This window comes from Urocampus carinirostris, chromosome 1 (assembly GCF_059441175.1).
Source record: "Urocampus carinirostris isolate Australia breed hairy pipefish chromosome 1, RoL_Ucar_1.0, whole genome shotgun sequence".
In the NCBI taxonomy this organism is placed as follows: Eukaryota; Metazoa; Chordata; class Actinopteri; order Syngnathiformes; family Syngnathidae; genus Urocampus; species Urocampus carinirostris.
In genome coordinates, this window is record NC_142349.1 from 7,530,068 (window position 1) to 7,556,857 (window position 26,790).

Here is a 26,790-nt window from a genome sequence, read left to right on the forward strand (position 1 = left end):
CCAAAGAAAGGTTCATTATGCGGATGTGGAAAGTGCCCTGATACGTTCATCTAGAAATATTTGACACAATGCAGCCCTCGTTCATTTTTCATTTGACGCAGTAGTAAATATGGGCTTGCCATTGTAACCACTATCCGACTTTGCAATAGGCACCATCTTGAATGATCACACGATCCCAAAACACGTGACCTAGACAACTTGGAGTAGAGCCAGGGACGGCACAATTGCTGTTCTGCAGCCAATGGCGTGGACGCCAAATTCCCAACGCTAATGGTGTTAAGTGTGTGTGGGGTTTAAGTGTTTAGTTGGCACCTACAAGTCTCGTTCGTTTTATCCATGTCACTTTTTGTACTCATCAGCATCCACTCGTCATTTTTTATTTGTTGCCTTTGCTAGCACTTGGGGTTTGTGTTTTCTTCTTGCCTTTTGCAACCTTTTGTTCTATGTGTTTTCACCTTGCTTTTACAAAAGATATTTGGATGATTGGGGTCTTTGTAATACATCCAGTTTGGTCAAATTTCTTTGTTCTATAGGTATTGGATCTCGTCTTTTTTTCATGCTTTTTTTGTATTGAACATAGCATTAATGCACAGTATATTCACAAACACTAATTGAAAGCGCTTTAGACTAACAATGTCTAATAGAAAATATTGTGGTCTTGAAATTTGTTGGGTTGTATTAACATTTAATGGTTACAACTACTGGCAAATACAATCCTTGCCCGTGTTCTATCACTTTCATGCTCATGATCGCAAATCACAGGAAAATAACTGAAACACATCTTCTGTTTACATAAAGTGCGGATACTTATAACTATAACACTGTCAGCACCGAGCATTGTTGTCTTTGTGGCGTGATTGCATTAGCAAATTGTTAATGGAGTGAATGGTTTTGCTTTTGTGTGAAGTAAAAATATAACTGAAGTACTAGAGAATATAAACTCTTGTTATATCAATAGCAATAACCAGAAAATGCCCAAAATGTTAGTGTTGAAAGGGCTTATGTTCCTTGAAAATAGGACCATCTAAAGCAGGGGTCCCCAGCATGGCGCCCGTGGGGAACAGGGTGCCCCATGATGACAACTGAGGTGACCACGGACCTGCTCTGAAAATAGCTGAGCAGTGTGGGGTAATTGTTATTTTCTAGTTCAATGTTTTTTTTTCAGTGGTTGACTGAGTCTATTTTGCCCTACTTCCAATAATTAACCTGGTAATAACATAGTAACAACATAGTAATTATAACAAAAGATGCTCTCGGCTTGAAAAAGGTTGGAGACCCATTGTCTAAATTAATTGAAATGGAGGCCGGTGAAGCTAGGATCCATGTGAGGTTGGGCCAAATGTGGTTTTCCAAAAGCACAGCACTGATAAAAACATCTGCTGCTCTTAAAGAGACAGTGTATTATATTTTCCCACTAGATGTCACTGTATTTGTGGTGCAACCAAAAATGAGTCTAAGGAAAACTACAAACTATGGAGAATGAAAGTGGGTAAAAAGTACCCATTATCTTATAGTTGTTTTTATGCAGCTGTTCCCAAAGAAAGAAAAAAGAAGGTAAAAATATAGTTTTTTAAAGGAATGAAAAACAGGGAAGACAAAATAAGAAAAAGGCGCAAAAAATAAGTACGGGAAAAAAGTAGGCAAAAAGATAGAAAAAAAAGGAAAATGGAACAAAGGAAAACAATAATTATGCAGATAAAAGGACCAAAACGGAAAGAAATGCAATTTTTTTCTTAGTTTTTCTCTTTTTTAAACTTTATTTTTTGAGTTTCACTTTTTGTCTTGTTTCTTTTGTTTTCATTTTTCTCATTTCTTTTTCTGTCCTTTTTTAATTTTATTTTAAAATATTTTTCATTTTTTTTAATATTCTTGATTCTCATGTTTTCAAAGGTATAAAGGTGCGTTTTGGTCACTTTTGAGTCTTTTTTTTCTTCTTCCGTTGTGCTTCTTTTTTGGGGGGGGCACGGCAGAATACAGCAACACCCCCTGGGAAAATAATACACAATGTCCCTTTGACTTTTATTCGAGGGCATTGGCCTCAAACTATCATCCTGGGTGCTACAATTGCCCCCCCAGGCTGCAATACCTAAAGTAACCGGAGTAAATATCTTCTCACCGTCTTAAGGTGGAGGCTACACATTGTGTAGTTCTAATACCAACAAGCTAGAGGGTATTGAAAAGAGGAACCCTGGTAAATATGAATTATTTCCTTTCTAAACATGTTTCTTTCTTTTTGGGCTCTTATGGAAAAACAAATACCACCTGCTGCACTTTTTACAAAGCTGACATAAACAACTATGGAACTGAGTGTTTTTTGTTAGCATTATTTAGCAAAGAAAGCTGTCCAGAGTTGCGTCCTCATCGGTGCCCCGACGACCAACGCGGTTAAGGGATTTATGAACCGTAAACCGAGAATATTAAAGGACTCTTTATCCACTTTGGAGAAACACGTTGACACTGAATATCAATATTAAAATGGTTTTCAGTGATGAAACAAGTTGTCCACAAGGAATACAATTTAACGTGAAATATTTCACACTATGAACTCAGATGCGACAAAAGCTAAAACAAAAACAGACTCACAGTGTACATAGGAGACAAGGATCCATTCATGTGTAACCTTTTCTAATTCATAAAAAGCATATGGCTTCTTTTCAGGCGAGTGGATTTCTGACCTTTCATCTCCCAGTGGTCAACACTCATAGCCGTTTTTGGGCGTAGAGGTGGGGGTTAGGGGATAAAGAGTAACATCACTGAGCAATCCCTTGGGAGGAATTTTTCCTCGCTGTATTGCAGGTCAAACCGTTTGTTGTCACTTCTGCTTAGCGATAGCCTTGTGTCCTTCATTCACAGCCTCTATAGGTGACCCTCTGCTCCTGTCTACATCTAGTTTGTTCGGCCCCTTTATGCCTTTCCATTTTCTTACCTCAGCCTTCTAAACATTGCACATATCTGTCCCCAAGTTGTCTTGAACCATGTCGTCTGTTTTGGCCTTTGGGAATATTGTTTGAATGTCTGCTCCTCTTCTTTGAACATTGTGACAGGGTTCCATTGCATAAATAAAACAAATCTCCTCTGCGCCTTAGTCTCACCTATTCTTGCCTAAAAAGGTGCTCGTCATTTGCATTGTCAGGTTTAGTTTGAACTTCCTTAGGTAAGAGAACATTTCCAAGACAACAAAATAGTAGTAAATACAAATCAAGCAACTGATTTGTAAATTAAATAGACTGTAAAGGTCAAACTCCACATGTATACAATGTGAAAAACAAATATGATTTCTTCAATTTAGCTTGTTATATCTTGGAGACAACTTATGCTCGGCCTTTGATTTGATTCTGAGTTGGCAGAGTGCTTCTCGTATTTCTTGTGTTTTTTTCTTTTGCTTTTTTTCAACCAAGAACCAAAATCAGTACATAACGTTTTGGGTTTGGGATGTTAATGATGTTTTTTTTCAGGAAAAAATAAAATAAAAAAAGAATTAACCAAGTAGATATATTTAATTTACTTAAAAAATGTTTTATAAATGAAGTACATACAACATAGGTAACTACAACTTTGGGCAGCCATTTTGAAATGTTTTATTTTGTGATGTATTTTAATGATTATTTTTGATAAATTTAAAAAAAATCCTTACCGTAAATCCTGGACAACAGGGTGCACCCGATTCAAGGCCAAATCTGCACATTTGAGAACTAATCTCAATTTTTACTTTGTTCGAGCCTGGATATGAATCCTCAGGGTTAAAGGCGGGTCGCATCGTTTGAGGTTTCCTTAAAAAATTGAAGGTTAAATCTGTGTGTAATAACAATGCCTAACTGAGTTCAAAGAGTCTTTATGTTTTTATCTTACCTTCTGGACAGTCGCCCAGGGCGAACTAGAGGATATATGAGACAGGGGAAGGCGGACGGTATGGGGTAGTTGTGGAGAGTGAAAATATGGATCTGATTTCTGGGTCCAAAAGTTGAATTATTGTGAGTACATAGTAAATACTGATTGAAGTAACTTCTAGTTTCACTTCTGTGTATTGTTTTATCTTATGTATTATATGAATAATTGCAACATGACTAAAAAGAAAAAATAAACAAAATACAATACAATACAGTGTTGGCAAATACACAGACTCATTACTCTCGAATAAATATTTTCAAACCTGTTTTGTATGTGCATTCTTATCCGTTTTCGAAAGTATTTATGCATAGAGATAATCTAGGCAAATGTTTTTTTTTTCTGGTCCGCAGCCAAATGCTAGGCCTCAACCAGTCGGGGAGCGTCGCTGCATCGACGCAAGGGGGACCTCGTACACGTCCGAAGTCGCAGCCGTTACTCTTGCAACTATCGGTCTCGCGCGAACAAAAAAGAAAAAGCTGCATTGTATTCAAAGCCGCAGTGTTTAAATTGAGGGAATAAAGAACAGCTTGTAGTCTGGAGTTCAAGATACAGTATTATTTCACAAATAAAAAAACACATAAAAAAATCAATGTTTAAAATAGTAAAAATACTTTTGTATGAAATGTTGCTCATTTTAATATATATATTAATATATTTTACCTATATTGTTTTAAAAATATAGTAAAATAATACCTTCGTCAATTTCCCTGCTTATGAGTTAATACATATTTGTTCAAAAAAAATAAAAATAAAAAACAGCCACCAGAAATGAAATGTAGTCATTATAAAGACAACTTATATGATTTTGAAATAATTGTATCATTTAATACTGTAAATTATGTACGACAAGCCGTTACTTTTTTCCATTCATTTTAAACACTGCAGCTTCAAATATGGTGTCGCTTCCTCTTTAATTTTTTCGCGGGGCAGATGGTCGTGAGAGTGTCAGACGCGGCTTTGAATGTGACCCGGCCCTTCCCACAAATATCCCCAGCTGCAGTGTCTCTGTCGGGGTTCCACGTCGACACAGCAGCGCTCCCTGCATTGTCCTGCAGCACTTCCCCAGCAGTCCGCCTCATCCTGCGCTGAGCAGCTGTGTTAGAACTGGTGCGGAAAAGGTTATCCAACTTTTTAATTTAAACAAAGCATCGCAATTTCTGCCTAGTGCTCTGAATGTCAAAGTTTAGAAATTCAATGAAATGTAAATAGCGCAATCAACTATGACCCCTTTCAGTAGCCAAATGCCTTGTCATCTAATAAGTGACAAGCATGAGAAGATCAATAAGATTCCACTGTCACAGTATTGCAGTATTGGCAGAATCAACAATGAAATGTCTAAAAAAGTAACCCAGTCGGCCATGATTAACAAGATCATTTGCAGACTCTGTCTGCATCTGTCAATATTTATTATATTGGCATAAACGTACATGCACAAGTGCAACAAAATTCATTATACATAAATGCTTGGAATCTTTCTAACAAGTAGTGTTTGCTGATTGAATATTTTAGTGTGGCAGAACTTTACTGATTATTGGGTACATTTTTCCTCATATGACGTCAGTTTTCAGCCCCATATGTGTTGCTGTTCTATTTTCTTGATGTAGAAAAAGGACCCGGACAAGTTCCTTTTTTGTCTGTTTTAGTCTGTGGCTTTAAATCTGGTGCAACTCATACATAGACAATTGGGATTCGTTATTGAATTTGCGCATTTGCCTTTTTATCAGGTACGCTCTGTAGTCCAGAACTCTAATTACTTTTAAATGCTTTTGATATGAATGCTCACATACCCCTGGAGTGCCCTCATGTATTCCCAGTGATACGCGTACCCTCATTTGAAGACCCCTGGACTTGGAGCTAGATGGGTGGATGGATGGCTATTGAGACCCATCTCGCGTTATTTTACCTTGTTGTCCGAAAGCCCAGTAACTTGGTCCACAAACTCCTCCTGGATCATGAAGGCAGCCAAATTGGCAGTGTAGGAGGCCAGGAAGATGACAGCGAAGAAGGCCCACACGGACACGATGAACTTGCTGGTCGTTCCCTTCGGATTTTGCACTGGGACAGAGTTGTTGAAGACCAGACCCCAGAGTAGCCACACTGCTTTGCCCATGGTGAAGGAGGGGCCGTGGGGGTCTATACGAAATGCAGATAAGAATGAGGGACGGATGTTCTGCCTCCACATATAAATGTAGCAGAGCTCTACATTGCATAGAAGTATCTATGGCAGGGTTCTTAAACTTGTTTTAGTTCAGGGGCAATCATGTAGAAAAAAACACTGACAGGGGCGGGACCGGTAAATTATTGGTGTAAAAAGGATGTAGGGTTGGAGATCGTTTGGAGGCTCACAACTAAATTATAATTATGTTTCAATTATTTAGGTTGTTATTTTTTCAAAATGTTTTTCTTTCACCAGGATTCAATCTCCTGTAGTGTTAATCAACTCTGCGTTTGGACAGTTGTACAATTTCTATTTGACTTTATTTAACTCAAACTGTAAATAAAACATATCACACAAACACAAATTAGGGTGAAAATGATTTTAAATGATTGATTTGATGATTCAAAACTCCGCTTTCTGCTTTTTATTCATTTTTTCATGAAATTGTTAACATGGATTTCGAAACATCTGTTATATTTCACGTGTATTATAGAGAGGAGCTGAAGCTTCTTCAAACTTTTGCAAAGACTCTCAGGTGATATTTTTTAATTTTGATTTTACCGATATTTCCTGGTAACTGCTGATAAAAAGCGTAGTTAGGTAACAAATGTTACAGTTAAGAGAGACATTTACGCATTAATGGTATTGCTTTAAACAGCGTGTTTGTGATTTCTATTTGAAGTAAAATATCAGGATGGGTGTTTGTAGTCAGCAAATACAGCTACAGCGGGTGTCTTGCTTTGGCGGCATTAAGTGGTCTTTTGTTAAACTGCAGGATATTAACGTGATGCGGCTTATTTTTCTCATGTGCTTCTCACAAAATTTTCTCACGGCCTACATTAAATCTGCTGGCGGGCCTGATCTTGCCCGTAGTCTGAATGTTTGACACCTCTGCTCTATGTTGTAGGGCTCGACAATATGGCCGAGAAAAACAATCTAAATTTTATCTTGTAGATTCATATTTTATCATATTTCAAATGAAAACCACCACTTGATACATTTTTTTTCAAGCAAGTTTTTTTTCATTGAGATGTTTTAAGGTGAGAAAAAAAACTAATTTTTATTAAACTTACCACTCAGTTTGTGTACAGAAAATGTGTCATTATAGCCTGTGATTATAGTTTGATTAAACGTCACAAATTACTAGAAGCATTTATTTTAATATTGCATGTGCTTCATATTTTTTAACACAGGTTAACCAATTAAAATCTGCAGTTCGATAAAAAAACAATTCAATTCATTGCCCGGCAATACAAAACTATGCTTTTCTTCAATCAGTGCTGGCATCTTGGTTGTTGTGCGGCATAGCAACAGAGACATGATTTAAGCAACCATACTTTACTACTTGGCAGCCACCGGAGGCAAGCATTATTTAAGCTTAACTACTGTACTTCAATGTTAACATGGTTGCTGTAGAAATAAAAAAATGAACACGAAAAAACAGACAAAACTAAATTTACAGCGAAAAATCCAAACAGAATAGTTTGCTGCTTTTAGTATAATCATGTAACGTTTTACATGTAATTTTAAAGGCAGTGTTGGGCCTAATGCGTAACAAAGGAACATGTTCCTGGAACACAAGTACCTTTTTTCGATGACAAGAATTATTACTCCTATACCTATTAAAAGCAGATCATGAATTGCAACGTTCTCTGACTGCTAACTGCCTCTCCTTTGCTCAAGATGTGACATACAACCATCAATCCGCCAGTAACGCATAAATAGGGTTGGCGTGTTTGTATTCACCTACAAAGTACAACTGAATAAAAGTACTTTGGCACTGTCTCAGAGAGTATTGAATCTACTGAGAGTATTGAATCTTTCCTTACGGTTATATTCTCCCTACTGTATATACAGCCTGAGTAAAATTAGAAAAAAATATATATATACGTATATTGTATTTCTTATATTTGAAAATATCTTAATTCCCGTTGTCATGAGTGTTTTTGTTACATAACTTCAGTAACCTGCCCAATACTGGTTAAAAGTCATCAGTGTCCAATCTTACTTGATATATTCAAACTTTTGTGTGGACGTACCTTTTCCCTGCGCCAGGTTTCTGTTGAATCCAAGAGGACTGATGTATTCAAACATGAAAACAGCCATTGCAGTCACCAGTAGGAGCATCACAAACATCATCACCCACACTGATGCACTGAATGGCTCTACGAGAGGGAAAAAGTGACATAAGATGACAGGGATTTAGCAATAATAAGACCCGCTGAGTCACAATTCCAAATATTACACATCACTTCTTGTGATTCACGCTTCGTCTCATTCTTGCTTTTCTCAATCTGAATGCGGAAATCAATTACGCACATGAACTACCCTAATAAAGTGCCGCATTGAAGGAGCCCCTCTTAAACCCCAAAGCACTTGTGTGTTCGTGGACGAGTGCGAGAACACATTCGCGGGCGGATCTCTGGTTTGACAGCGTGAGGAGGCGTCAGAAGCCCTGGTGTCAGCAGTTCTACCCTTCCCTCTGAGCCAGCAACACCACTGCAGAGATTAAAGGCATCCTATAACGTATGGCGAAGGGGCCGCATCGCTTGTGAGAGAGATGGCGTTGGCGAGCGGCCATCGTGGGGCGTTCCAGTTAAGCCCTTTTAATTGCCACTTTCAGGACAGTGCGCTACATACATGTTAGTGTGTGCGTGTTGAAGGCGGGCGGGGATTTCATGCTAGCATGAACAGCCTTAAGCTTCAAGCATAAGCTGTTGCTCTTTTTATGAACTGGCCGTGTGTGTTATCATAGCAGCCTTAGAGGATGTGGTCTCATGAGTATGCCTGCAGCCTGTTAATTTAGGATTGTTCTGGCTTTCTTTAGACTGGTGTAAAACTATTAGGAGTATGTTTAGTTCCTGAAAAGGGTCAATCGTTTTAGATACAATAATAATGAATCAGAATATCACAATAATGTCAATGTGTTGTCAGAAATAAGAGAAGAGAATATGTGGATATCAAAAAATGTGGTTAAAAGTTTTTCCTCCAAACAGGATTGAGACTATTTCGAGTATTTTTAGTCGAATTATTTTGAAAATATGATAATAATAAAAACAGTCCGATCAAAAACAGTAAGGTCCTTTTGATATATGTGATATTCTTTTGATATCTGTGGAAATCAAATGTAAAACACCAGTTTAAATTCTAGGGAAACACGTATTTAGTGACTTAGGGCCCGGTCACACAGCCGTTTGCGTCTGAATCACGGCCAGAAATTTCTGCCTGTGAAGCAGACGCTGTTGGACGCTTTGAGATCGCCATACAGACGAGATGCAGCAGTGCTTTACACGCGGTCGGAAATTCACACACGGTTGGCAGCGCGAAAGAGTTTTACGCTGCTCAAAACTTTTGGGCCCGGTCACCAAGCCTTTCACGGGCGTATCGAGGCTGAATCACGGCCAGAAATTTCTGCCCGTGAAGCAGACGATGTTGGACGCTTTGAGATCGCCATATAGACGAGATACAGCAGTGCCTTACATGCGGTCGGAAATTCACACGCGGTTGGCAGCGCGAAAAAGTTTTGCGCTGCTCAAAACTTTAGACCACGTGTTAACCGCGGGCGGCACACGACGTAATGACGCGGAAATGACGCGGAACGACGTGCTCTGGCCGCGGCCAGGGAGTGGTTACACATGGGTAGGACACGAAATTTCAGCGGGTAATTGTGGTTGGAGCACGGTCATAGCATGTTCTGCGCCTGTATCGCGGTGTTATTACGTGAAATCAGCATGTTACGCGTGTGACGGTCAAACGCCTTTCTCCGCGTATATACAGCGCGATTTGCCGAGCACATGTCAGTTGTGCTCGAGACGTCAAGGGGTGGACATGGATCCCCGTCACCGTAGTGTATTACAACATAAACCATTCCGTCTTTGTTTTTGTTGTGAACGTAATCGAACGGTAATGCACACCGTATATAAATCACTTTTGAGAACTGTTATGCACTCTACCGTAAAGCTTATTATGCAGAAATAAGCTTTATGGTAGAGTGCATAACAGTTTCAATGCGAGCGATTTGAATAGAAAAAGGCAAAATAAACATGTTACCTGCTCAAAAGTGATTTGTATACGGCGTGCATTACCGTTCCATTACATCCACAACAAATACAAAGACGGAATGGTTTAAGTTGTATTACATTCCCAACAAATGCAAGACGAAGTGGTTTTGGTTATATGTCCGCCATTAAATTCCCTAAAAGTGATATAAAAGTGAGATAAAACGAGGTAAAAGTGGTTGTAGTAGCAAGGGGATGCAAATCTCGGCATAACGCCGGCTCGGCAGCTTTTATACCCGTGGTCCACACGAGAAAATGGCGCGGAAATGACGCGATGAGGAAGCGGAACAGTCGCCGGCGTCTGTTTTGCGGGCAAACCACCGATGAACAGCGGGTTGGCCAATTTTGGGCATTTTCCATCGCGGGCAACCACGGGCAAAAAAAAAAACGCAAAACTTTACCCGCGATACAGACGCAAACGGCTGTGTGACCGGCCCTTAAATTTCTATTTTTAGTTACAGGACAAAGCATTGTTTAAGAAAAATCAGTTGCAGTCAAACCACAGGAGGATCCGTTCGAGCTCACTTGTGTATCGACTGTAAAAGAAGCAAGCTGTGTTTTCAGCTGTGTATCACACCTCAGAAACGATGACACTTCAACACTTACAAAAAAAACGAACACAACATTCTTGGTTAAAAAAAAGAAAAAAAATCCTCCGGGGTTAAACAACACCAAAATATGAATTGGTGCTTACCGAGAAAGGCTGATGGGGAGACTGTTCCATTGCTACGGGACACCATGACGCTGATACCAGTTTCCACGAATGGGACGGAGAAATCGATGACCTCAGAACGCTCCTCATTGATCGTCAGAGAACCGACGGCCATGACGGCTTTCTTATAGACCACCTTGAGGGCGTTGTGGTAGGTGGGACGGGCAGAGAGGCAGAAAAGGATTGGAAAGATGAAAAAACATTAGAAACAAAATGCAACAAAGGAAGTGCAGACAAGAATTGGAAGGAGAAATGAAAATCTACTTTTCAATTGTTTGATACTTGGAGCTGAGCGGAATTTGGAACTTTTTAACCCTACATTATCTACTGAATTAACCCTTCTGTTGTCCTGATCTTTTATATACACTTCGGGTAAAAATGACTCATAGTCATAAAACCCCCATTCAAGCAGATAATTAAAGTTTAACCCTTTTGTTCTCACGGCGGCACAGTGGTTAGTGCGTGTGCGGCACAGTTCTTAGGTCTTGGGAACTTCCTGTGTGGGTTAAAATGCAGCTACCGGCCTTCCAGTGCGGAGTTTGTATGTTCTCCCCGTGCTTGCGTGGGTTTCCTCCGGGCACTCCGGTTTCCTCCCACATTCCAAAGACATGCATTTCAGGTGGATTGGCCGGTCCAAATTGTCCCTAGGTGAGAATGAGCGAGCGAGTTGTCTGTCCCTGTGTGCCCTGCGATTGGCTGGCAACCAGTTCAGGGTGTCCCCTGCCCACTGCCCGATGATTGCTGGGATGGGCTTCAGCACCCCCGCGACCCTACTGAGGATAAGCGGTACAGCTAATGAGATGAGATGAGATGAGATGAGACATGTGCGAAAGGGATCCATTATTGATCTGTGATACAACAAAACAAATCGTAATATTATGTGATGTGTAACTACTCCGTGACCTTGATTTCAACTCTATTTGCCTCACGGGTCATTTTTACCTTAGTGTCTTTTTTTTGTACACGTTAAATGTACTTGTGTATTAATAGGGACAATGAAATTTGAGGGATTTATAACACAGCGGCGGGCCATTTTGACCCAAATATAAAAGGTTTAAAGTCATCATTGAAGGCTTATTCAGCTTGTTCATGATGCGTGCAACTACGTGCATTTCTTGAACGTACTCAAAAATGTTATTTTTATCTTGAGGTTTCAGGATGGCCATTGGAATATACTTCTTACATTCACCTAAGTTACTTCAAACACAATCCCAACGACAATACACCTGGATAATGTGTTCCGCGATACAAACAGATTTACTCAAAATAAGATAAAGGGAGATACATATAGTGAGAAAAATAAATATAAGGGCTCTTTGAACTCAGTTGGACATTGTTAAAACAAATAAATAGAGAAAACATTCTACTTTCAACTTTTCAAGGACACCCAGAACGGCGCACCCCACCTTTAATATTCATTTAACTCCAAAATAATGTGTTAGGCGGAGTGATGAGGAAATGGGAAAGAGAAGCTATTAACTACTCAAACATAATTAGCTGTCTCAAACCTACCTCTGGGGTTTCACCTTCAGACTAAAGCAATTACTTAAGAATAATTATACAACTGTAAATATGATTTGCAGTTGTCTTCTTCTTCTGATAACAGTATTATGCATTGTAAGGTGTGTTTTAGAGCCAAAAAATGTCCATTACCTCTCCCACCATCCCATTCCAGACGTTGTTAATCTTCTTTCCATGTTTGCCATTGGTTACTAGGTACAGGTCATAGGTGAACTTGACATATTTGGCTATCTTCTTCAAAATGTCAATACAGAAGCCTTTACAGCACTTCTTGATGTACGTCCCACCAGCCTCAGTCGTGTTGCTGCAGAAAAAAAACGTAATGCTGGTCAAAACTCATTGCCAACTTGAGAACAGTATCAGCAAATACTTGTTTTAAGATTACCTAATTAAATCTGGACATCACAATGTACCCTCAACCCTTGCACCATCTGTGAGTGCATAGAAACCCTGCCCATCAAATTCCTGCCACCTGCGACTCTCATTTCACTTTTAGATGAGTGCTAATTAGGACAATATGACCTTTTCTTTAAGTTTTACAACCTGAATAAAAACTTAAAGTTAATGCATGCCGCTTTGTCCCCTTCTTGCTTGCATCCTTCTTAAGAGGATCATTTTTTAACTTGCTGCCACCATCTCCTGGCTTGCGTCATCATTGCAGCCTATGTTTGCTCATTTGTGATGAATGTGCCAATATGTGGATTTCCAAGACGCCCTCGAATAAACTCTTCTTTTTTTATCCTTCTTGTGGTTTGGTTTGGTGCTTTGACTGTATTTGAACCGGGCCTTTTCTTACTTGCACTGTTTTCATTCCATACTAACAGAGTAACAAAATAACCCTGCAGGCATTAGCAAGATGCCCCTCTTAAGCCTCCCGGCCCCTTTTCACCCCTCATTGCTCGTGCCCAATGTGTTCCATCCTAACCATAACCCTAACCCCTAACCCTAACCCCATTTACAACATCAGGAACAGCAGGGAAACTAACACACACTTAGTAGCCCACTTCATACAACATGGGCTACAGGCACTAGAAATATGGGGCCTACAAACAAACAGCAACTGGACGCAAGAAGAAAGACGCAAGGCAGAAAAACACTGGATAATAAAACTCAACACTCTCTTTCCAGATGGACTAAACAAACGCAAAACTTACTCTCCCAAGGGCCTCGGATTTAGGGGACCTTGGGAAAGAAAGATTGCTTCCTAACCTAACCCTAACCCTAACCTAAGATAAAAGCAGATAGGCAGAGTGAGTGGAAAAAAGCATTAGGGATTTTTAAAGTCAGTTGGGCAATATTTAACTTTCACCTTTTAAGGACACTTCAAACAAAGAACTCCACATTTAAGTTTTGCAACCTGAATACAAACTAAAAGGATGAAAGCGAGGATAGAAAAAAAAAGTCTCATCTCGTGATATCTGCAGTTACCTTCGGAAATGGAACACTGTCACTTTGGAGGATTTCTGTTATGTTAGGAAGAAATGTGGGGTGGAAAAAAACACACACTAGCCAACGCTTGCTTCCGCTGCAAACTCCGTTGTTACAATCACTGGCAGTCAATGTGTCAAACATAATCTCGGACAAAACTGAATTTCTGCCTGTTTGTACTTTGTCTTGGTGCGATAGTTTTAAAAGTTGTTGAAAGGAAGGGTTTTTGGTGAGTGTAACCAGACAAATATTTAAATTAGATTAGGTCTTTATGCATGATTTTAAGTGTTTAACTGATGTTTATTTTGTTTTAGTAAATGCTACTTTTGAAAATATATCTCATTTTATTCTGCCTAAATTTTGGCCTGGGTCGGGTCTCAAAATGCCAACCATTGCCTTCGTCTTTGGCTGGGCTTCTCTCTTTCTGCCTTTTTTTAAATCATCCACGTCATTGTAGTTGTTTGTCTCTCTTGCTCTCACTCTCTTGGAGTAATGCCTAGAGTCTTAAGGATGTACTGTTTTTGTGGTTTATGGCCCAATTATTAACTTGTCAAAATTATGGACGGTCTTATAATGTTTCTCTTAACTATTAAAAAAACAGTCAATGATGGAACATTGTCAGTTAATGTAACCCTTGCAGACACAGAAATATGAAACATATACATGTTTATAGAGTCTGTTGAATGTAGTTTTTGTTTAAAAAGACAGGATTTAATTTGTTATCAAGAACCACTTCCCCTCCACCTGAGTTCTAACAAATGAAATATGAAATTTCATATTTGCCTCAGTCTCAGTCTTGCAATACCTACGGCCTCGTTTGGGTTTGGCTTGATTATTTAGGCCCAATCTTACCTCTAATTTGTCAGCCATAAATGACTATATCCTGATTGCAAAACGGCAATCTAACAAATAATACTTGGTATCAGCACTTGTCCATTCACAGCAATAGAGTGCAAGATAGCAACTGACAGGCCACTAAATAATGATGTAACAGAAGGGAGAACAACAAGGTAAGCAGCTTGGGTCTATGGCTAACATATGAGTTCAGATCAGTATAGAACTGCACACATGATCACAGCGGTCACACTAAGACACCGGGTTGAGAGCATGTGATGTTATGGAGGATCTTTGTGAAGTTGCCAACTTTGATATAGAACCGCTAAAGGCCCCAGGGGTCTCCAGGGAGGGTAGGGTAGTCATGTGTATGTAGGTTGTTCTTAGGCCAAGCCTGGACAAGCGAATTCGCCATTCTGCATGCATGAGCGGTCTTCTATCCCCCTGACCCATCCCAACAACGCCTTTCTCACTGTGTACATCCCTACATCTATCTCCCCTTCTCCAAATGGCCACTGTGGATGCCTCAGTGGGAATTGCGCAAGGGAAGGCAAAAATCTACTGAACTGTGTTAGTGGACATGTGGCAAAAGCGAATATATATCCCATTGACTGCGAGTGTGTGTGCGAGTATGTGTGTTTGAGAACGTGTCGCTCCTTGGAGATGCATTATCCTTCGCCCTACTTCACAGTGATTCTGGATGAAAATCTCTCTCTCGTCCTCATCCCTGGGACTCCATTACAACTTAATCAGCTGTGTTTGTGTCTGCGTGTGTGTGTGCGCGTATTCAAGCGTGGACTTCCCGTCGCTAATGTTGTATACACATGAATAGGTTTAAGTGTGTAGCGTGTGCAACAATCTTCAGGAGAGCTGCGTGTGCTCCAGTGGCGAGGACTAATAGTGTGGCGCTATCAAATAAAAGCTTTGATTATGTATCAAGTGACCCGCTGCGTGCTGCATACACAATGCGAAAGCCTTTGAGATCACAGCCTAGCAATATTGTGGTGGGAGATAGAAAATTGGAAAAGAGGACGTATATTGCCGAGTTCAGCTTTTTGGCTGTATGTGTGGGAAGATGGTGTTTAGGTTGGAAGTTCCTCTACAGATTATTCATATATCATCTAGAAGACATAAGGAAGTTTCCACACCTAGGATAATTACAGTGGCATAGGCAAAATGAGTCAGACGCACAAACCCTGAACATACACACACACACACACAAGTACACACACATACACACGCACACACATATACGTGCACACTCGACGCTTATCCAAATGGAGTGATACCTCTTCATACGAGCTTAATTTGTTCCAGGATCATACCCTTAGCTCGACTTGCTCGTGTAATGAGCACATTTTCCTGATATGAAATAATTAAAAGCGTATTAGTCCGCTCCTGTTCTCCCAAAAACCTTCAAGTGAACCCTAAATAGCTATGAAACACATTTTCCTGATCAGTAAAAACACATTGAACTTGTAATTAAACAGTGATGACATAAAAAAGAGGATAGTATTAAAAAAGTATTGAGTTCACTATGTGCAGTTAACTTGAAGGGAGTTGCTGTAATGGATGTGTGTACATCGTGCAGGTGGAGGTAGGGGGGTTATGTATGTAGGAGTTACAAAGTTCATATAACTGTCAACGTTTGCCCTGTATTTTTATGCATTTTTTGGATAATTTCAAATTGTGTACACCATTAGATTGAATAAAGGAACAAAAACTAATTCAAAAAATCTATCTCATCTAGTGCATTTCAGCTTTAATCAAGATTGTTTAGGTCAGGTGTTGGGAACTCAAAACTCAAAGAGCAAATAAAGCACATATTTTGATTTTATTTTGTAAAAAGCCACACCAAAATTCAATTAAACCACTAAAGCCGCTCACCAGACAAAAGCTTATTCTTCAGCACATTTTTTTTCACTGTGTGACAGTTGATGATTTGATAAATCTATGAAAAAAATAATAATACTAGAGCTTGTGTCCCATATCAATATAAATGTACCACTTAAAATTTGACTCCCTCCTGCAATTACTTATAATCGTTGAGGCTTTTTTCGACCTCCACTTTTTAAATAAATGATAGTTTGAAAAGGTCTCAAAATTCTGCAAACGAGGATCCTGATGAATACATCTTCACCGCAGACGACGCAGGGCAAGAGATAAGAGGGAGTGCGTGTGCTCTTTGCATAGGTTTATTCCTCCCTACCGCTCACCCAATCAAATTATTCCTCTGGTGTTTTAGTGTATTTACAGTTTGTTATAAAGATTATCATCATAAACTGTCTCAATGGTGAACACGGATTATTAAATGAGCTTTAATATAGCAATGTACAGCCAAAACGAGTTTTTGGGGTGTGACACCTTGTCTGTAAACTGTAATTAAAAACAGTGCACTATATATTCTTGACAGTATTTTGCATGATCTCAGCTTTGCTTTCATGGTAAGACATGTAGATAATTTGCATGCAATCAGTTTTGTCTACAAGCCATATATACTTGTGAAAATAGCCACATACAGGTTTCTGACCCTTGGTCTAGGCTATTGGTAGTATAGGACAACGTATTTGTGGATTACTAATATTGTCGCGGTATTCAACATAGTCTGTCTTGCTGCGAGTAAATAAGTGCTGGGTTGTGTTTGTAAGGTTTATTATCACTCAATAAGGTTAAATTGCAACTATTACTACTGGAAGCATTTGGCTGAGGTAGACTGGTAGTTATACGTAAGGACTTATTGTACACTTTAAATTCAAGCTACTGTAACTTTAAACAACGTACACACAAAAAATACAGCGCACATTTCTATTTTTTTCCCCTGTAGTAGTTTGCATGCACAACCTGGGATGCTGATTCTGGCGGTGAGAAGTTCTGAAGTAGTGAGCGGTCTTTAGAGGTAGCCTCTGTGAATACACGTAGCCTTTATTTTCCATCTTATGCGGAGCAAGATTTTGCTTCCAAATAAAACTAGCATATACAATTTCTTGTGTTTAGAGGTTCCACTGTAATGTTCTTGATGTTAAACACAAAGGCAAGGACACAAGAGGACACGTACTCTTTGATATGTTTCCTGCACGGTACTGAGTTCCTCATGCAGGTCCCGGTCAGCCTCTCCACATCCTCCACGATGACAAACGGTTTCTCCTCTAAGGTGACGATGGACAAGTGGTTGTCGTCAAGCTCAGCGTCCCCAAAGGAGTTAAAACGGGGCCACACTGGATACTTCAGTGTCAGGCTGCCGTTGTCCAGCCTTCCCATCTGCAGGAATAAAAGTGTGCAGGGCAAACGTGACATTAGGAAACTTAGGTCATTTGTGTTTCTTGGATGAAAACAAAATAGGGAGGCTGTGATCGCAGGTAAAGGTTAGGTTATGGAAACAGTTTGAGCACCTTATTTCAAGATCAGAGGTGGGTTATAAAATAGTGGTGTGTTTCTCGCGAACGAAGCGGCTGTATGAGCCAGCTCTTTGAAGTGAACGAGGCAAGCCGTCGCCCGAACAAACGAGCAGGTTTCCTTCAAGATATGCATTTTATAACAGATTCTGTCTTAAATTTGTTTATTATAAAAAAAGATTAAAAAAAATCTGTTTTCTTGATCTGTACATATTTTAATTAGGTTTATTTTGTTTTTGTTTTTAATATAAAATATATCCTTGTATTGTATTGTTTATTTGTTGTTGTACTTGTCCATATTGTTAATTTACTTTTTATTGTTTCTCAGGGATATACATTGTTTTTCTTGCTTTTTTCTTTGTTTTCCTTTTACTTTTATCATATGTTTATTTTATTTTTTTCCAGAGCTTCTTCCTTTTTTTTCCTTCCTTTTTTCCCTCTTTTTGCTATATTTATTTTGTCTCGTGTGTTTCTTTTTCCCTTTTTCCCTTTCCTTTGTTTTATTTTTTTACCTTCTGACTTTTGTCTTACACTTTCACCATTTTGGTGCTATACTAACAAAGAAAAGCAAAATAAAACCTGTGAGCCCAAGCATAACGTTAGTCTTCAGGACTCTTCCCACCCCCATTCCTACTACCCTATATGTTCCGCCCTATACAGCTTTGCCTAGAACGAAAAAAAAAGAGATAGGCACGGTAGGAAAAGAAGGGCCCTTTAACTCAGTTTGGCATTGTTAACACATCTATCCAATCTAAATTACTTTAAACATCTCAATTTGTGTGTGTGCGTGTGTATGTTTGTATGTGATTTATAGGCTCAGAAACAACTGTACCCTTTTTGGTGAACATTTACATAGTTGTACCTCAGGCCTCCAAAATGTCTTAAGCTAGGTTTCGTGTCAAGTCACCCCCAATAAATGTCGACAAAATTGATGAGTATTCGTTTTCGTGTGGTCAGCTTTCACGGGGTCTCTAATGCCATCTGGCGAGCAAACTTGGTACTTGCTTGCACTTAATATATATTCTATTTAAGATTAGCTAAAGCAACGAACCCCACTTGAGGCATAACTAGATCTCTCTCTTTGTGCTCGGGTTCCTAAATTGTATGTCAATTTGCAATTAATTATTTGCAATAACGACTATTCAATACAATAACGGAGATTATGTAACGATATTTTAAATACGATTTACAATCATTTTGGGTAAAAATAATAATAATTTCAATGTCAGACTACAAAGGAAAAGGAAGCTACATATTTCAAAACAAAACAAAAAAAAAGTTTTATTTTCAAATTGTTGTTTTCTGAATCCAATATTTTCACCAGCCGCTGGGCTGCCAGTGGCAACTACATGTTTAACACAAAACACACTTTGCAAATGTTTATTTTTGTATTTTTGAGTGTATGAACGTCAATAATTGATTACGTTTTCAAAGCAGCAATGTCATAGATTCCCTTATGGATGCTCTCTCTTTCCTCTTACACCTGTCCCTGTGCAACGTGTGTGTGCGCGTATGATGTTGACTTATGTTTGTGTAAGGCAGGCGAGAAAAGAAAGAAGAAAGTAAAAAAAAGAAAAACTTTGCTCAACTCTCAATTATTAATATGACAGGAGGCGGAAAGAGGCAAACATTCCTTTCGCTCACTGCTTCTGTTTAAAAGGCACCTCGTCTCACACGTGCTTTTTGCAATGCTGTTGTAGTCAACCTTGGATGTTTTCTCATTATGTGTACACTTTTACTGTTCTGTCTTTATCATATCTGGATTAATTAAAAAACATTGAAAGGATGGGGTCTAATTTATCAAGATGTTCAATATTTGATTGGTATCCCCTTACCATTCCTGTCAAATTCTCCTAATCCAAGATATACCCAAAGTAAATTAAATGCTGTTCTTGAACCGTTTTTAGAATATGGACGGTTTTAGTTTCTTTTCAAAGGTAAGACACTGTTCCGTCCTAAACTGAAACAATCACTGCAAATTCTACTAATGTTGAATAATCTTAGTTGGAACACACAGAAATAATTTTTTTTTCAGTTTGGACATTCTTATACATTGTGAAAGAGTTGTAAATGTTGGACCTCTTTCTCAAGAGGAACATCCAAGATTGTGCACACCTATGCGTAATAATGGTTCATAAAAATTAACCACGATTGCCTTTGCGCATGTTTACCTTCGGCTCTGATTTGATCACACACTGTAAATGTGTACATATTTAGGTTTGGAGTTAATTTGTTAACCAATGTGTTAATTCACGTTTGAATTGGTAACTATTGGCTAAAGATTTTTTTAAACCGAATTAAAGTTGTTGTTGTTTTTTTTTTTTCCAAAACAGGCCCTCATAGATTCACAGTCACAGGATAAGATTGTAATAATCTGAAGAGTCTGTTTAGAGAGTAATGAAACCAAATCGATGGATTTCAAAGAAGATCGTTAAAATGATGCAGTGATACTTTTAGGAAGATTTGCTTTTTTAATTAATAGGTATTATTATGTGCTTCGGAGAAAATCATTTACATGTTTGGATTCACTGGACTTTTGCGAATGTCGCCACATCATATTGTCAGGGAGACCTTAAAGCCCTCTTTATAGTTTCCAGGTATCTTGTTTCAGACTGATTGGGATGTTCTGTGATGAGCACTTTTGAAATGGTCGTCATATCTTGAATAACAAGAATTGGAGCTTTCCAAAAGTATGTGGCATGACGGCAGACTGTCGGAATGTCGCGTTATCTCGTGACCACATTCTCAAATGTTGTCCGTTGGCCACTTGCACTTTCACATTGCTGTATGGCTGCCTAGCAAACCGTGTGTTGGAAGTGAAATTAGCATTTTAATTGTTTTGCGCCGCATGATTTTCTTTCCTCTGACAGGGATTAGAGACGCCTTAGTCAGAGTTAGGGGAAAAGGGACATACTCTTTTGGACGGTACACTAAGGTGCTTTGAACACGTTTTCTTATATGGCGCCTTCTCTCACCAGATTATGTCATTATGAATTTTTTTTTACGACTACTGTTTATTATTTTTCAATTTAGTGCACACTTTTTGCACACCATGTTTGAATGCATGTTTGTCCATGAAAAGCAAGGTAAACAGATAATTAAACGTGTGTTGAGGGTGGGCAAATCAATCCAAATACCTACTGTATATAATCAATACTGATCAAGTACTTGGATAGGAGCTATAGTATTTGCTTTAAGAATAATACTTTCCTCCAATCTTAACTATCACTATAATAACACTAATGGTGAGTCGTAAGACCATACTTACATTATAATATATAAATATATATATATATATATATATATATATATATATATATATATATATATATATATATATATATATATATATATATATATATTATAATTTAGTTGTTCATTTTTTCTTTCACACTATCCAATATGACTATTATTCTGTATTCTAAACTTTATTTTATCTCTAAGTTTATGGGATCTGCCTCAGTATAGTAAACTCCAAGCTGGGAACCCTGGATCCTATTGAAATCTAACTAATGCATTTCACATAAAGTGCATAAAAGCGAAAACCATGTTCACTGAGGATCATCGTGGATTTAATCACGTCATGAGTATAGTTTTGATTAGTTTTGATTACATAATAGAAAAAAATGGTTGGGGACGTATGGCTTGCGAGCCAGGTGTGGCTCTTTTCATAATACGTCTGGCTAGGATATACAATTCAATTTTTTAACGCATTTAGCCCTACAGTGCAATACCACATTTCTACCACTAGGATTTAAGGCCGGTGAATAGAAATGTCATTATGATTGTACCCTAGCCCAGTGATTTTCAACCACTGTGCCGCGTCACACTAGTGTGCCGTGAGAGATCATCAGGTGTGCCGTGAGAAATTATCCAATGTAACTTTTTAAAATTCAAAATGTTATCCAACATTTACGAATCATTGTCTGCAAATATTCTGTCATTGTCAAATGTCTGTGCTGTAAAAACTGGGGGTATTATAAATTATATTGTAATTAAACATACTGTTCAGTGTCATTTTATAACTATTTTGGTTAGTGCCGTGCCGCGAAAATTTTCCAATGTAAAAAAACGTGCCCTGGCTCAAAAAAAGGTTGAAAAACACTGCCAATAAGCACGTGATTGTGAATTTCCTGTATATTTTCCTGTTTAATTATAAACAACGCGTTTCAGGATTTATTTTAAAAAATGTTGAATATTCTTTATTTAGAAAACAAAATGGAGGACAACTAACGATGACTCGATTCCCAATGGCTAGAACTGTGACCCATCGCATATCCAAATTCAAATACTTCTGCATCCTTATCTGTTGCAGTATTTACTTTTTTACCATATATTTATTTTCACCTCAGTTTTGAAACCAACTATCTATCTATCCATCTATTATTTTATCCTCAGTAGAGTCGCAGGGGTGCTGGAGCCCATCGCAGCTATCATCGGGCAGTGGGCAGGGAACACCCTGAACTGGTTGCCAGCCAGTCGCAGGGCAGTTTTGAAACCATTGTTGACAATACAATCAATGCTTCTGCTGTACTTCAAAAGTCTTAGGTAAATGTGGGGGAGAGATCAGTTTGAGGTGGGGTAATTTTTGATATATAGCGGGGGAATTATTAGTATTTAATGTATAAATAGGGCTGAAGTAAAGTGAAACCTTTGTCTGGAAAGCAGTTATGGCAGTTATGTTTCGTTTTGTCATAAAAAATATGGTGTGGCTCTGCCCCCAAAAATAATGAAATTATTTGTTCTTGGGGGCTCTTTGAATCAAAAAGATTCTTGAGCTCTGTTACAGACTAAGCATGATTAGTAAAAAAAAAAAAAAAGTAAGAGTGGACTTTTTACAAAAGTGGACAGAAGTGGAGGGTAAGAATGCATGTAACAACAATTTCGCTCCCTTGAAAATTCCATGTTGCTAGACATTAAGACTCCATTTTATATATCGGTGGGATTTTTAAATTTGCATATTGAGAATGGAAATATAGCTAAATTCAGAAACTCGTCCCGTTTCCTGTCCTCCTTTTCCTCTAATTGCTCTTTAATCAGAGAAAAGGACTGTATAAATTAATGTAAAATTAATGATGCAGAGTGCTGAATCCCCGATATCATGCACCGACAGTGCTTGAAGAGCAGACCGGTGTGGCACAGAGGTCACTCGGAGCCACTGATGACGGCACTCTGATGGATTCATGCTTTCAGATTTCCAGGATCTCGTGACGTGTTGACTTTTTGCCTGACAAAGCAGCCCTCAATGTGACTCATCTCCTGCACCTTGGCCAGCCTTTCTTGATTTTCTCCCTGATGCTCCCGTTCTTCGTTTAAACGCTTCAGGATTGTTTGACCTCAGCAAACACGTTTCCGAACGAGCGCCTGCCTACCGAGCACGGGAGCAGGAGAACTAAAGACAACAAAGGATTTCTGTGTTTCTCATGCTCATGGTGCACCTTCTGTGCACACGTCTCCCTGGGAGACTTATCTCTGTGGCAATTTGCATTATGGGAGAAAGAGTCTTTAACAGCGTCGGGGGGAAGCATTCAGTCATAAAATAATATCTGTCACTTCTGTCAGAAAAAATTATGTCGAGAAAAGAGAGCTTGGGCCTCTTCTACCACTCCTGCTCTTAATATGTGTCTGCATACATGTGTGCGGCAGGGAGGGAAAAAGAAAGAAAGCTGCATTAAAGAAAAATGCGTTGTGCAGAAAATGTATGCGAAAATGAGGGCAACAGGGAAGCAGATGATAAAGTGGAGCAATGGGGAAAATCAATTTACTTTAATAGAAATAGTCCTGTATTAAGATGCATAACACAAATGTGCATCTATTTGTTTAAGCGGATGTAACAGGTTACAGAAGAGTACCGTAAATTCCGCATGAAAAGCCACTACTTTTTTGCTTTATTTTAAACACCGCAACATTAAACATTCTTTTTTTTTTCTGTGGCAGCACCGGGGAAAAATGGCGAGCTGCTCTTTTCTACAGCCCATGAGCTTTAAATACATATCACTGCTGGAACGTCTGGAAGCATTAATGACGCCCTTCAAGAGAATTAAGTCCTTGTTTTTGCCAGCATTAGTAATATAATACATTACAGGAGCAAAATGGGAGGTGTGATTATACGTTTTATATACTATATTTACAACATAATTGTGATATTTCCACCTTTTCAACTATTAATCAAGTCCTCGATATATCCATTCAAATCAAACAGTAGTGAAGTTATCTATCAAAAACGCAACACTTTAATTTCCATATTATCGTCGTCAATGTCCAGTCGCGGAATTTTTCTTTAATTGTCGACAACAAGAAACACATGCAATTTTGTACATTACGGTGTTAACCACCACTGACAACAATACAAAAAGAGACGTCTGTGTAGTAATTTGGCAATATTCACCACTTTGTGGTTGTCCTAGCGCATTTGTCCAGAAAAATAGGGGTGACATTTTATTCAACGCAGCCCTTCTTCACCTTTTCTTATTCCTCACAGAAGTAAGCATGTGGTTGTCTTTGTAATCACCAACCTGACTGGTCAATTCATCCGAAAAATATGAGTAGCAACAATGAAAGTGATGCAGTCAGGCGTCAGTTGTTTGGGAGCACGAGGCTATTGGCGTTCTGCAGCCAAAAGCATCAACGCCAAATTCCCCACACAGTTGAAACCAGGTCTTCACCGGGCTTATATTTAAAGAAATGGACATGAATTAGTTCCATTTTTTATGGCTATCAAATCTGTTGTGGCTTGTGCGAAGACAAAATTTGTTTTTAATTTGAACATGCAGCTTTTAATCAGGTATGCTCCGTAGTCCAGAGTTTACCGTAATGACAGAATTGATTCTATTATTATTACTATTATGAGCACTAGCATGACTATAATTAATATCAAGATTACTGTTATTATTACTGTCACCACTGTCAGTGTTATTTTTTCTATTATTATTATTATTATGATCATTATTTTGATAATGATTATTATTAATAACAATCCTAATAAACTCATTAGTATCTAGGCTGCTTTTCATGAATACTCCTGAGAAACACAACATCTGCGAGCTCATCTTTACTCATTAAACAGCTCACAAATAATTCATTTTGGAATTATCTAATAGAATACTAGGTCAATGGTGAAATCACACCACCCCCTCTTGTGAAGACTTTGTTCGGCAATTTTTGTGGTCGACTAAAGTTGGATGTCATTGTCCTGGATATTTTTTTAATTCCCTTTCAAACTCTACATGAAATTGATACAAACATAACATAATAACAATAATATGCATTACAACAATAATAATAATAAATATGAGAAGATATAAAAACATAATAACATTGAAATGACCTAGCAAAACACGGCACGTTCAACAATCAAATAAAAAAAAAAAAGATTAGTAAAATCCGCCTAATATTGCACTTGTAAGGCAATAATGATATACAGTGAAGCCTTGTTTTTCGAGGAGGGTTCATTCTAAACAGGACCTGTGAAAATCAATATCCGTGAAGTAGAAACGTCTATTATACATATTAAAAAAAAACAAAGAACAAATCATTTATACTGGCTCAAGATTTTGTTTAACAAACACAAGGTCTGTACTTTATGTACTGTGTAGTTTTATATAGTTTAGTTATATTTTTATGGTTTGAAAATAGTGTTCTTGGACTAATGACTTCAAATTGGGATGGAGATGCTTTCAGGACATTACTTTTTCATTTCAGAATATATTTTGTCGCCATCATGTGGAAATAGTTGTGAAACAAAAATGTGGCATTAAAATGATTTTACCTTCCTTGAGCACTTCTCTGTCTGCCATGGAAAGCATTTTCCTTTGCCTTGTGGGCCTAACTGAAGATGCTTTTGTCGGTCTAGAGTGTTTCGTTGACATGATGTCTTTCATAGAAACTTGATATTGATAATATTTGCACGTACGTAATGTCGTTTCATCAAGCTGTTTTAGGTTCGTGTGCAACTTAGATGGCAGCTTTATTGGCGCATAGACAGACAAAGGCAGACAAGGGAGGAAGAGACTGTTTAGCCAATCCACGAAATAGCTTGAAAACAAACTTTCAAACCGTACCAAAAAAAAACATCATCATAAATTTGTTGTAATCTGTCATGGTAAGTGCTTGAACTAGTTTTCCTTTTTAAAAGTGAGAGCCAAAAAGGAAAAGGAAGCTACATATGTACACTGTACTTCCACCTTACTTCCATTTGTGACCCCTGCCTAGATGGCTATCTCTGCTGATAACTGGACTCTCTCACTTCTTCCGACTGTGCCCCAAAAGCCTTATGAAATATTGTTTAGTCCATAACCAGATTTTTTCACCCGTCATGAATTTTCACTCTCTTAATTAGCCCCAAAATAATTTCCTCTCAACTCACTAACGACTCATGAGGCATTGCGCGGGACAGCTGTGGCAGCCATCGAGCGAGAAAGAAAGTGATATCAGCTCCTAATTGTAACCTTCTTTTGGAGCTCCTTCTTTGGTTAGCCCTTTTTCAGATATCTGAGTAGTATTTGGTAAATTCCACAGGCAGGTATCTTCTCATAATACATCAACATAGCGCTGTTGGGGCAAATCAATATGACATATGGAAAATCAGTCATAGGCACAATCATGCGACCTGCACGTCTTCATTAAACGTCACTATAAAAACACGCAGTGTCATGAGATCACACATTCATGGAAGATGAACGCTGGTTTATTTTAAAACTCACAGAACACCCAACATCGCATTGCGGATTCGCAAAATGTTGGTCTAGTTCGTTCTTAAAGCGAGAGTATCCTCTAGTGGTAGTTAACAATATCTACATT

At 38.5% G+C, this 26,790-nt stretch overlaps 1 protein-coding gene across 2 annotated transcripts in view; it reads right to left on the reverse strand.

The window, feature by feature from the left end:
- Positions 1-26,790, reverse strand: part of grin2aa (glutamate receptor, ionotropic, N-methyl D-aspartate 2A, a) — a 224,903-nt gene that overhangs the window by 28,443 nt on the left and 169,670 nt on the right. For both annotated transcript variants that reach the window (XM_088353451.1, XM_088353379.1), the window contains 5 exons: positions 17,655-17,857; positions 12,470-12,641; positions 10,799-10,952; positions 8,086-8,211; positions 5,792-6,021 (listed from right to left, as the gene is read on the reverse strand). In XM_088353451.1, the coding sequence (XP_088209577.1) occupies positions 5,792-6,021; positions 8,086-8,211; positions 10,799-10,952; positions 12,470-12,641; positions 17,655-17,857 (885 nt within the window). The remainder of the gene's footprint in view (positions 1-5,791; positions 6,022-8,085; positions 8,212-10,798; positions 10,953-12,469; positions 12,642-17,654; positions 17,858-26,790) is intronic.